This window comes from Pituophis catenifer, unplaced genomic scaffold (genome assembly GCF_029215685.1).
Source record: "Pituophis catenifer annectens isolate HBS135680 unplaced genomic scaffold, rPitCat1.0.hap2 SCAF_1, whole genome shotgun sequence".
NCBI lineage: Eukaryota > Metazoa > Chordata > Lepidosauria > Squamata > Colubridae > Pituophis > Pituophis catenifer.
In genome coordinates, this window is record NW_027256881.1 from 58,685,946 (window position 1) to 58,698,737 (window position 12,792).

The 12,792-nt window shown below is 40.5% G+C and overlaps 1 protein-coding gene across 2 annotated transcripts in view; it reads right to left on the reverse strand.

Annotated features, from left to right (window-relative positions):
• The window catches only part of ZFAND3 (zinc finger AN1-type containing 3), a 110,009-nt gene extending 105,268 nt beyond the window's left edge, over positions 1-4,741 (reverse strand). For both annotated transcript variants that reach the window (XM_070932457.1, XM_070932455.1), the window contains exon 1: positions 4,348-4,741. In XM_070932457.1, the coding sequence (XP_070788558.1) occupies positions 4,348-4,418 (71 nt within the window). In that variant the 5' untranslated portion in view covers positions 4,419-4,741. The remainder of the gene's footprint in view (positions 1-4,347) is intronic.
• Positions 4,742-12,792: the final 8,051 nt, after the last annotated feature.

A 12,792-nucleotide genomic window follows, 5' to 3' on the forward strand; every position in this document is an offset into this window, starting at 1 on the left:
TTTTAATGAAAATAATAAATTACAAAAAGAAATTAAGACTTGTATTACTCTCCCAGCTCTCCAAAGATTTATAAACATAAATGCCAAAAACCTGTGGACCAGCTGTGATAGCTTTGTTAAGTGTACATATGTCTCATTCAACATTTATGGTTTATAGATGTATGTAAAATGTACATAAATATATAAATATGTTTGTGTGTCTGTGTGTGTGTGTGTGTATGTATATATATTATTAATTCATTTATATAAGCATATATTACACAGAAGCACACACACATACACTATACATATAATCATGGATTTAATTCTTCCACATAAGGAAAAATATCTATTGCTAACAATCAAGTTGATGAAAAGAACATTGGGCAAACATAATTGTGTATAAATGCAAATACACAAAGAATGACTTATGACAGCAAAGAATTTAACAGGTCTTTGGTTTTTTTAGCTGAATACGCGCCAGTTGCCTTGAATGTCTTTTAAAATTCTGCTTGCATAATTTATTTTTAGCAGCATTTTTCCCCGTATGGAGATTAGAAAATAAGATCTTAACCTGGAAAAGTTGCCAATCTTCAAATATTGGCAATTATGTTATATATCACAGGAAAAGCATATTTATGTATCTGGATCTAAGTCATTTGGCTTGGCTGAAAAACAAAAATATACCCTGCAGTAAGTGGTGCCAAGGGAGTTTGTCTTCTGTCTCAAGTCCTCTGAACACACAAATATAAACAAGTCAGCTAGCCTACTTCAAGACTGAGAAAATCACAGTGATTAGAAATGCCTAACCCCATTTAGGAATTCCTCCTACTCTTTTCCCGTAAAGTCTCCCATCCCCAAGAATGTCTTGAGCGATACTTCTGATAAACAAAACTCACTTTTGGTTATTTTTACAATTACTTTAAAAATGTATTTTTTCAAGATTTGTCTCAGTGTTCGACCTGAACCATATATTCCTTGGTTTATTATCTTCTATTGAAATACAGATATTTAATTTACAACCACAATGAAGACTAGAAAATTCATTGTTAGGGGATGCAGTTGTTGAGTTAGGCATCCAATTTTACCTTTTTTGTCAGGTTGGTGAGTGAAACATCACCTGATTACAATTTGAGATTTTCCCTGTCAGCTTCCCCATTGACTTTGTTGTCAGAAACCAGCTGGGAAGGTTGCAATGGCAATCATATGATCCAAGGATGCATCAACAGTCATAAATGTGCTCTGATCATGTGACTGTGGGAATGCTACAAAGGTCATAAATGTGAAGATTAGTCATGTCATTGTTCTCAGCCCTGTTGTAACTTTTAACAGTCACTAAATAAATGATCATAAAGCGAGGATTATCTGCATGGTATATTCCAACAGAAGTGCATTCTCTTTTATTGGATTCCTTGATTTAAAATGAAATTTAAACCACTAAAAACCCAAAAACATACTAGTAATTTGACCAGAAATCTTGGAATGCATTACTATAAATACATAACTGTGAAAACATAAAGCATACTGTTATGAGTTTTTATATGCATTCCCAGGTTAGTGGACTCCAAACCTCCAAAAAAAGCCAACACAACCCTACCTGGCCTCCAGGCAACACACCCACAAATACTCAAAGGCTTGTACTTACTGTTTACTATACCACTCTTCTCCTAGTCTACTACAACTCCTGTTTCCACTTACTATTACTCTTTATGAGCTCAGGAGAACAGTAACAGTAAATTTGCCTTAGGCTGCTTTAGACTGTTTTAGTTTGTTTAGTTTTTTTTAGTTTTAGTTTCCATCTCACATCAACACACACACCCTACCCCCAGCTGCCTCTCTACTCAGCTTTTACAACCACAGGTTGCTTGCTGGCTAGGGAGATGTCTACCCAGGTGCTAGCCATTTTCCTCTCACATACACACTTAGGCTGATTTCTGAATAAATGCTTATTCTATTACATAGGCAATAGAAAATCCCAGAATCATTCAGTTAATATGCCATCAAAATTGATATTATTTGAAAATGGAAGAAGCACAAATATAAAGTTAATTAAAACAACGAATAAGGATGGGTAATAAAGGATGGCTTCAAGGAAAAGCCGTGAATTGAAGATTCAGTTGTATAGATACTAAAACTATTTTAAAGTTTATCAAGAATTTGTTATAAAAACCAGTACACAACACAATTGTGTTTATGAAAGAAAGCCAAATTAATAATTCCCTCAACACTATAATCAGAAAACATATTCAGAACACTATCAAATATGGCTTCTATAACATAACCTGTTGAAGTTTTATAAATTTCACAAATTAGTGAATGTCTGTCCTCTTACAATTCCTTATTACCAGCAAAAAGATTTTAATCATTAATTCCAAACCCAAGAATATAAATGCTCAACAATGCTAGTAATAACCTAATCCAGGAACATAAACATTCAATCAATACAATGCAATCAAACTTTACACATATACCAAATCCAAAAACACTACTTTTCTTTGAAGTTTCCATGCTGATTGTGAAAACACCGACTTTAAAAGATAGCTTATCACTTCAATTTCCTATGATAATACATGGTAACCATAACATCTCAGTCAGAATGCACAATTATCCCTTGTTTTATATTTGGATTGGAGTTACTAATGCTGAAATGAATGCAACATTTAGAAAATTCACTGTTTCAGATGAAAATGAAAATATTTAACACAGTAACAGGGATGCAAATAGGAAGGATATTGCTGAAAGAAAACCAGTGTTAAGCCTATTAACACTGTTTCTATTTAAACCTAAACAATAACTACTTGTACAGTTAGCAGTATTAGTTGGCTTCTCTAATACTAACTTATATTAAGTATCATTAACTAAATGACTGAAATAAATTTTCTGCGTAGTTAGCATATCTTGAAGAGACAAGTTTAAAAATTCCCTGTATTTATGTAACTCAAATAATTACTCAGTATATTATCATGTTCAGAAACTGCTGGTAGAAGTACCTAAGCAAACTAGCACATTTTATTTAGCATCTCTTCAAACTGTGATCCTAGTTTGTTGCTTTTCTAAAAAAAGAACCAACCTAAGGTTGTAGTTCTGATTCTGTTGTATTATGAGAAAAATATTCTAAGAAACCCAATACAAACAGAGCATTAAACAAGCCAGAGAAAATTCCAAGTTGTTTTTAGCTAGTTTCAGCTAACAATTCTGGCTTATGATGTACAAACCAGAGTATTCAATGCCCATCTAATTTCATATATGAAATTAAATGCATAACTTTTTACTATTTGAACAATCATTCAACGATAATTCATATTGCTATGACAACCATATTAGTTAGCTATCCAAGATTCACGGGCAACTCCTAAAGAGAGCTATTAAAAGTTTTGTCAAGTATTTATATTCAGTTCTGTTCAGTTTTTTTTAAAAGGGTTAAAAATAGAAATCTGGATTTTCATCATAGTGCGTGTGTATATATTAGCATTCCCTTTTTATTTTACATAGTCCAAAAAAAGGTCTTCTTTAAATGGGAGGGTCCTTTAATCAAGAAAGAAAGGAACAACTTTTTTTTTTATGCCAGTGTCATCATTCTTGTGCTTACTGCATTCAGCTGAGAAACTCAGAATTGAACCAACCATTAAAACTTTTTTTTTTTGAGTTTTGGGGGTAAAAAAAAAAAAAACCCAAATAGCAGCAAAAGAGTTCAAAACTATATTCCCTCTCTCTCTCTCGAGAAAGTCCTGTCCATTTCTACGAAGGGTAGTGAAGGAGGTTAGAAGAAGATTGTCACACCTGGGGAAGGAAGACAAAGTTGACATATTGCAATAGCCGAGAATAAACCACATGCCAATCATAAGGGAAGCAGAGGAAGTGTGTGTGTGTGGGGGGGGGAAACAGGGATAAAAATCCGATTCGGTTATAAGTGCCACAAAAACGCAGGAGGATAGGAGAAGATCAAAAGACAATAGTGGCTTTTTTCTTTTCCCCCACCCTCCCCTCTTCTCCCTACGCCCCTTCCTCACCACCACAGGCAAGGCTGGCTGGGCCTTCGAGCCCCACTTCCCTCTCCTCCCACCCCCAAAGCTCTTCTACATGCAACTCCCACACAAGGCGCAGGTCTGGGAAGGAGCCCCCTCCCTCCTTCCCCCAACATCAGAAGGAGAGTATTGGGTCTCGTAAGGCCAAGGAAGAGCCGAGCTTGGGCAAAAACCATGGCCGTCATTCCCTCCGAAGCACGCATTATCCGAGTCCGGAGAAAGGCCAAGCCTGGGAAGCGCCCCACGCCCAACTCCGAACGGGCCTTTTTTGCAAGCTCCCTTCCTTTCCCACCCCCCTCCCCAACCCCCCCCTCCCCACTCTTCCTTTCCTCGTTTTACTTACCCCCAGAACCCGCAGGGGCAACGGGGCGGCAAGCTGGGGGCTTTGCTGCGCTCGCTGCCGGCGTCTCCCATGGCGGCGGCGGCGGCGGCGGCGGCGACACCGGTGCTCAGGGTCAGGGCAGGGGAAGGGGCAGCTCAAGGCAAGAGGATCCAGGCCAGGACTCGAAGCCGGGATTCCAGGCCGGTCAGCTGGGAGTCGGACGCTACCACTATAAGGAGACGGCTAGGTGGGTGGGGGAAGAAGAGGCGGCGGCGGCGGCGGCAGTAAACGACGGCGGCGGAAAAAGAGGCAGCCGCGCCCTTTGGTGCTTGAGGTGACACTGAGCTACGGGCGGAGGCTACCGGAGGGTTGTGACGGGCCCACCACATGCCATCCCCGCGGTTAGCGCGCGCCCCCTGACCCAACAATGCCCTCAGCTCCTCCCCCTCAGGCGAGTAAGGGTGGTCTTGTCCGCCCGCAAGGCTAGGCTTCAAGTGGAGCGTACCAACGCTCGGAAAAATAAAGGGGGAGGCGATCGGAGGCGGCGCGGAAGGCTAGCGCGGAAGCAGAGCTTTTCTTTAAAGAAGCAGGACCGCTGGGTAGTGGTGGTGGTGGTGGGTTTAAAACGGACAGCATTCCGCGGCGAATAAGCCCGAGATTTGTAGTTTGGGAAACGATCGGATAACACACACACCCCTACACTATTACTTGGCGATGGGGTGGCCTGAAGCGATTGGGTCAAGGGTGAGAGAGAGAGGAGTCCGCGCATGCGTGAGATTAGAAACCCGGAAATAAGAGTGCGGTAAAGAGCTTCTCTTGAGAGGTTCCCCTCCCCCTGCTACATGGAATTCCCTGACTAAGCGGCGGCAAACCCCGGGAGTTCCTGTTGAGGTTGCCTTACCGGCGGCTTGCTCTTCTCAGTCGTCATCATCTCTCCCCCCCTCCCTCCTTCCTTCCTTCCACACGCTTTAACTACCAGTTTTTCCACCGATTCCTTAAAAAACACACACACACACAACAGGTTGTGGTTGGAAGCTGAAATCGTGGGGAGTCAATCCTTTGACTCCTAATACCGTCGGGATGGATTGGATCGATTCCTTGGTTCTTATGCATAAAATTGCGCTGCTTTTCCCAAGTATGGAAAATACGGAAATCTCAGCTCTGTGCTTTTGATCGCAGCATTACAAGCAAAAATAAAGGTTTTTTTGGGGGGCGGGGGGAGAGGAAGGGAGATGGCTTCCCCGTCTGTTAAATTTCCTACAACAGACAATTCTGCTTACGCCCAATAGTGGGTTTGTCTTCGTGGTATTGAAGGTTGCAATACTGACCCTCAGAAGAGAGAGAGAGAAGGGGGAAAATGTATATCCTGAATTGTATAACGAATTAAAGTGATCCGTGACATTTATTTATTGGTTCGATTTATATGCCGCCCTTCTCCAGAGACTCAAGGCGGCTTACAATGCGTTAAGCAATAGCCTTTATACTTTTGAATATACCTGCTTAGTAGGTCTCGCACCCCCCACCCCCCAGCGGTGTTCTTTTTTATACAAAGTCAGCTTATTGCCCCCACAATCCGGGTCCTCATTTTACCTACCTCGAAAGGATGGAAGGCTGAGTCAACCTTGAGCCTGATGAGATTTGAACTTGCAGTAATTGCAGGCAGCTGGTGCTACTTAACAGCACTTTAGTCTGCTGCGCCACCAAGGCTCTTTTGTCTTAAATACTAACCCATAAATTTTTGTAGACCGGATCAGCCAAATAAATGACATTTACAAGTACATTTAGTGTGGGGTGGGCAGAGAAATGATACAGTGTTTTTAAAAAATGGGTGCAGTTTAGTCTGAGAAAAGTAAGACCTGATTTGCAAATTTCTATAGATTTTGCGAGATTTTTAAAAGTATTTCGTCCTAGTCCTTTACATAGAATGATTCTTGGAAGTACCTTAACAGTAGATATTAGTATTTTTAAAATATTTCATTCTTTTCAGTTGTATAAGTTTTCATGGGTTAGAATATACTTTTTTAAAATTCAAAAACTATGGAGCTGCCTGTGTTCTAATATTGAAGCAGTTGGATGTTGGTTTTAAAAAAAAAGGGACCAGTTGCTATCAATGCCTGTTAGATATAATGGCTGTTTTATGCCCTCTGAAATCCCAGCAGTTTATTTCAAATGCCACATGATAAGCTGCTTCCTGAATATTTTTGGTTAGTCAGTACAGAGTGGAGATAGATCCTTAGCCTGATTCTGCAGGACTCTTCTCATGTGGGGTTATCTTCAGCTGACATTTGTACATGGGTGCTAAGGAAACAAAAAAATAAAATGGGGTTAAATAACTGCATAATGCAAAAATTGTACAGCCTGAAACAATTAAGTTGAAGAAAACTAAATCAGAACAGTGATTGTGATAAGCCTGCTGTCCACTACAGCTGCTGTCTGGCTCTTCATGTATCCATGCAGATACCCAAACAAAACAATTGGTGCTTTGCTTTGCTGATAAGGGACTAGCAAGAGAAGATTGCAAAGACAGAGATACAGTATTCACAGGAGAAGCAGGAAGAGACATTTAATTGGCATTAATTTCCAAATGTCATATTAATTTCAGGGGATTCTGGAGCAAAAGAGAGCAATGGACGAGTTTTGATCATGTAACGGGGATGCTTAATGATTGTAAGGACTGGTTGTAGGTCACTTTTCAGTGTCATTGTAACTTTGAATAGTCACTAAATGAATTGTAAATTGAGGATTACTATTATTATTCAGTCAAGGAGTTGATGTTAAAATACCATCTAATTTCATCTGTTTTCCTGAAGTAGAAGGAATAATTGCAGATTGGATCGCATCTAAGCTAGGAACAAACATAGGTTCATATTTAATGTTAAGATTGCTTATTTAGAATGCTTTGAGAACCAGTGCAAATCTAGAGGAAAAAATGAATCAAGGAAACAAGGCTATTCTAAGCTTATCTACATAAAGAGATTTACTTAAAAAGAATGCAAAACTATTAGTAAGATCAGTTGGCACAATTTTTCTCCCATTTCAATTTTATATATTGTTGACTAGATACCCTGTCATGTAAACATGGATAAGTTCTTTCATGCTCATAACTTTACCAGAAACCTGAAGCCAAACAATTTAACCCTACATTTACTAGCACTGATTATGGTACCTAATCAGGTAATGAAACATTTGGAAGCAAACAACCAAGCTCTGAGAGCACCAAAGATTATACAGGAAGGAAGACTTTCCAACTCCATGGCAAGGCTTGTCTGGTGACATACCAAGCGAGGATGGGGAGAGTGAGTCTGTTTCTTTGAATGTGAGAAGAGCCGCTCAGTTTGATAAGGGGAAAGGATTTTGGAGATAACCTTGAAGAAGGAATGAAAGGCCAGTTAAGTAAACTTCACCTCAGCCCTGTGAAGTGGGAGGGGGAGGACAAGAAAGAAATTTATTCTTTTTAAATTAGATTTGGTGTAAGTAGGGGCAATAGGGAACTGCCAGATTTTCAAGCTATCCTACAACAAAGAATTCCAGTAAAGTAGTGCTATGAAGGATTGACATACACTAATTGTTGTTTCTTTTAACAGCAATCTGAAATTCTTCAATCTTCTAAATTCTTTCTTAGCTTTAGCTTCTCTTCTCTCTTGGCAATTTCTACCATCTATGCTGGTATCCACCTTGTTTTCTTCTGTATCTTAGTATTTTACAATATCTTCTCATTGATCAACTTTGATTTCATTCCACAGTTCCCCATCGTTCGAGTTCCCCATCCACAGTTCCCCATCATTTGAGTTCAGTACTTCAAATTGATTCTTGATATTCTTCTTGAAAATGGAACTATATATATATATATATATATATATATATATATATATATATATATATATTTATTTATTTATTTATTTATTTATTTATTTATTTATTTATTTATTTATTTATTTATTTTAAATTTATATACCGCCCTTCTCCCTGAGGACTCAGGGCGGTGTACAGCCAGAATTAAAAAACATAAAATACAAATATTAAAAAACAATTAAAATATATATAAATTTAGCCCAAAATTAAAAATACAAACCAATTAAAACATTTAAAATTTCTTCTTAAGCCAGCCCGGCTTGCTGGAAAAAGTGGGTTTTAAGGGCACGGCGGAAGGCACTAAGGTCTTGGATTCTCCTTATCTCTGGGGCAACTGATTCCAGAGGGTAGGTGCCCCCACAGAGAAGGCCCTCCCCCTGGGGGTCACCAGCCTACATTGATTGGCTGATGGCATCCTGAGGAGGCCCTCTCTGTGGGAGCGCACGGGACGATGGGAGATCGTCGGTAGCAGCAGGCGGTCTCGAAGATAGCTAGGCCCGATGCCATGGAGCGCTTTAAAGGTGATAACCAGCACCTTGAAGCACACCCGGAAGACCACTGGGAGCCAGTGCAGCTCGCGCAGGAGCGGTGTTACATGGGAGCGCCATGCTGCTCCCGTCACTACCCGCGCTGCTGCATTCTGGACCAGTTGGAGCCTCCGGGTGCTCTTCAAGGGGAGCCCCATGTAGAGAGCGTTGCAGTAGTCAAGGCGAGAGGTGACAAGGGCATGAGTGACTGTGCACAGGGAATCCCGATCAAGAAAGGGCCACAACTGGCGGATCAGGCGAACCTGACAAAAGGTCCCCCTGGTTACAGCTGTCAGATGTTCCTCCAAGGACAGCTGCATATCCAGGAGGACTCCCAGATTGCGAGCCCTTTCTGTGGGGGCCAAAGACTCGCCCCCAATAGTCAGTGATGGAGTCAACTGACTATATCGGGATGCCGGGAGCCACAGCCACTCAGTCTTGGAAGGGTTGAGCTTGAGCCTGTTCCTCCCCATCCAGATCCGCACAGCCTCCAGGCACTGGAACATCACTATATGCTCAAGATAGAATCATAGGGCTGCAAGGGAATTTGGAAACCTAGTCCAAACCCCTGCTCAGGACAGGAGACGTTGTACCATCTCAAATGGTCAAATGGTTATCCAGTCTCTTTTTGAAAATCTCCAGTGATGGAACACTCACAACCAGGAGGCAAGTTATTCCATTGATCAATTGTTCTCACCATCAGAAAACTACTTACTGGATTTTCTCTTGAGAAATTTCCACCCTTTACTTTTTGTCTTGCCCTCTGGAGTTTTGGAGAATAAGTCAATCCTCTCTTCTCTATGACAGACCTTCAAGTACTGGAAGACAGTTAACATGTCCCACTAATCCTTTTCTTTGATAGGTTAGAGACATATTTACCTCCTTCAACCGTTCTTCGTACAATTTAGCCTCAAGACCTTTTATTATCTTTGTTGCTCTTCTCTGCACACTCTCTAGGGTATTAGCATATTTTTGTATCATGGTAACCAGAACTAAACATAGTATTCCAAGTGTGGGCTCACTAGCGCAGTATAAGGTGGCAATATCACTTGATGTTATCCCTCTGTTGATACAGCCCAGGAGTGCATTGGCTTTTTTGGCAACTGCAGCACATAGCTGGTTCATACTTAAATAGTGGTCCACCAGGTCATCTAGATCTCTCTCACGTACTACTGTTGAGCCAAATATCACCTATTTTGTACCTATGCATTTGGTTTTTCCTGTCTAAGTGCAGGATCTTACTTTTCTTACAACTGAACTGCATCTTACTGGATAGGTCCCAATGCTCAAGTCTGTCAACATCCTTCTGAATCTTGAGTCTATCTTCAAAGTGTTGGCAATTCCTCCCCCCTCCCAGTTTGGTATCATCTGCAAATTTGATGAGTTGCCCTTCTAATCCCTTGTCTAGATCATTTATGAAGAAGTTGAAGAGTACTGGGTTGACATCATATTGTGGAACTATTTGGCTTTGTGTTTCTGCTTTAGTTTGATCTGGAACTTGCACGTGAGCAGATCATAATAAATTGTACAACCAACCCTTGATCATGTATTTGAATTCTTCCATCTCCTACTACCAATAATATACTCAATTTGATTTCTGTGTGCTCCATCTTGTGATTTCTTTGTGCTCCATTGGTTTGATTGTTTGAAAATTGGCAATGCAGAAATCAATGGAGAGGTTATTCCCCCTAGTTCATTCCTGTGTCCTAGGCCATACAGTCCAACTGTTTTTTCCTTTTTCAATCTCCTACAGTTTATAAAGATGAGGGTGTCTTAAGCATTGGAAAGATCAGTTTCTGCGAGAGTCATCCATTTTGATATTGCAGAGCAAACAGAAAATACAAGGTGATGGGGAAGGGGGAACTAAAATGGAAGGCAGGTTCTTTGAGAGAGATATGTTACTGGAGGCTTTGTGGGATGAGTGGACCAGACAATTGGCCATATTAGACCTGTAGTCTGGTGGTTCCATGTTCCCACTTTCCAGTTAGGGAACATGTGTTGGGGCTATCATAAATGAAGTCCAGACATCCAGACTAGTTCTACATCATAGCAAAGGGATCCATAAAACATTTAACTTACAGTTAACTCTCTGTTGGATCTAGTGATCCTTCATAGTTCAGACAGACTAACCTACTTTGATTCTAAATGGTTCAAACATGACTTCACTTTGCTAGATTTTCCAAATTTGGCCACATACAAGAATTAATCTAAAAGGGCTGGTTTAATGCTGATTCTTAGCAGGACCAGCCTTGCAGGCATGCACTGTGAAGAATACTTGTCTGCAAGTATCAACTGTATTTATTCAATGTACTTCAATTGGAATCATTCTTTTTAAGAATCCAATTTGATTAGCACCACTTCAGTTCCTGCTGTGACTCAGCAGTTTGTGATTTCAGTTTTTAAAACGAAGGAGATCCTGCGATAACAAAAACAGTGGCAGAATATAGAAGCATTCTGTTTGCCAATGTAGGCCCTGCTATGAATGTTTTCTCCTGCCACTAAGCATTTGAATCATATTCTGGAATAAGTTTGGTACTTTCTAAAGGTCAGCGGGACTCACTGATAAATATGTTGTTTCTGGCTTGGGTGCAGGGAATCAAGTTCTTCTCATTTTCTTTGCAAAGTTGCAGAAAAATAGTGTTATTTTCCCAGTCAGCAGCAACTTGCTCAACAAGAGAAAAGTGCCTGCTGACAGATAGAAACAAATTCTGTTTGCTCACTTCTCCCCAAAGCAAGAATCTTTCATTCTCCAAACCAGGAGAGGGTAACATTGCCCTTCTACTTCTCAAAGTCCTTGATCGAATTAGGCTTACTATTTTAGTTTCTTGATCTTGTTTTTTAACTACGGTCAGAAAGGCAAACAAGCAATACAGGTAGTCCTCAACGTATGACCACAATTGAGCCCAAAATTCATGTTGTTAAGTGAGAAATTTGTTAAGTGACTTTTGTCCCATTTTACAACTTTTCTTGCCGCATCTGTTAAGTGAATCACTGCAGTTCTTAAATTGGTAACATGGTTAAGTGAATCTGGTTTCCCCATGGACTTTCCTTATCAGAAGGTTGCAAAAGGGAATTACATCTTACATTTATGAATGTAAATCATGTGACTGGGGATACTACTACGGTCATAAGTGTGAAAAGTGGTCATAAGTCACTTTTTTCAGTGCCATTATAACTTCGAATGGTCACTAAACGAATTGTTGTGTCAGGCCTGGAAGCCATCTTTTGCATTGGGCCTTCATGCCTACCACATTTTCTATTGTGGGAAACTGAGAGGGGGGATTGTATGGAGCATGGGTGATATATAGTCATAATAGCATTCTTTTCTCAGAGAGTCAAGGAAATCTTGCCCTGCACCTGGGGGGCTGGAACTGGGAGGCATCTCCAGTTGGGACAGTGTTTTGATTGGGCCATGTGATGGACTCATGGATGCTAGGCAGGGACTTGGACTTTCCTCTGGGTGAGAAAACCTGGAAGCTTTCAGATTCGGGTTTTCCCAGATGTGCCAATATGACACCTCTAATAAAATGGAACTTTGAGGAACTTCAAGCCTCGTAGTCTTCTTTCGTTTGGGGTGTTACTTGGAACCCTGACAGTATGTCAATTCAGCTGCTCATCTTGCTTCCCGGCTAAAGAACTTTATGAACCAATTGCCAAGCACACAAATTTTGATCATGTGACCATGGGAATGCTACAATGGTCATAAGTGTGAAAAACGGTCATGTCATGTTTTTCAGTGTTGTGACTTTTAACGATCATTAAATGAAAGGTTGTAAGTCGAGGACCACCTTACTGAAATATTGGTTGTGGCAATATTGACAGATACGCCTCTATCACAAAGGAAAGGAGCTACTTTACTGGATAAAATAGCATTTACTACGACGACATTATTGTGCCTTTTTTTCACTTTAAATACAATTCCTACAGTTGCAAGATAAATGTTCATGTTCAAACAGCCCATTCTGGACCTAGCCAAGTGGACGCAGATGCATACGCCTGATCTGGGCCTCAGGCTAGTTTGGAACACAGTAGGTTTACTTTTACATGAAGAACTCATTAGATGTGCTTATTTTGTGAGAAGAATGTT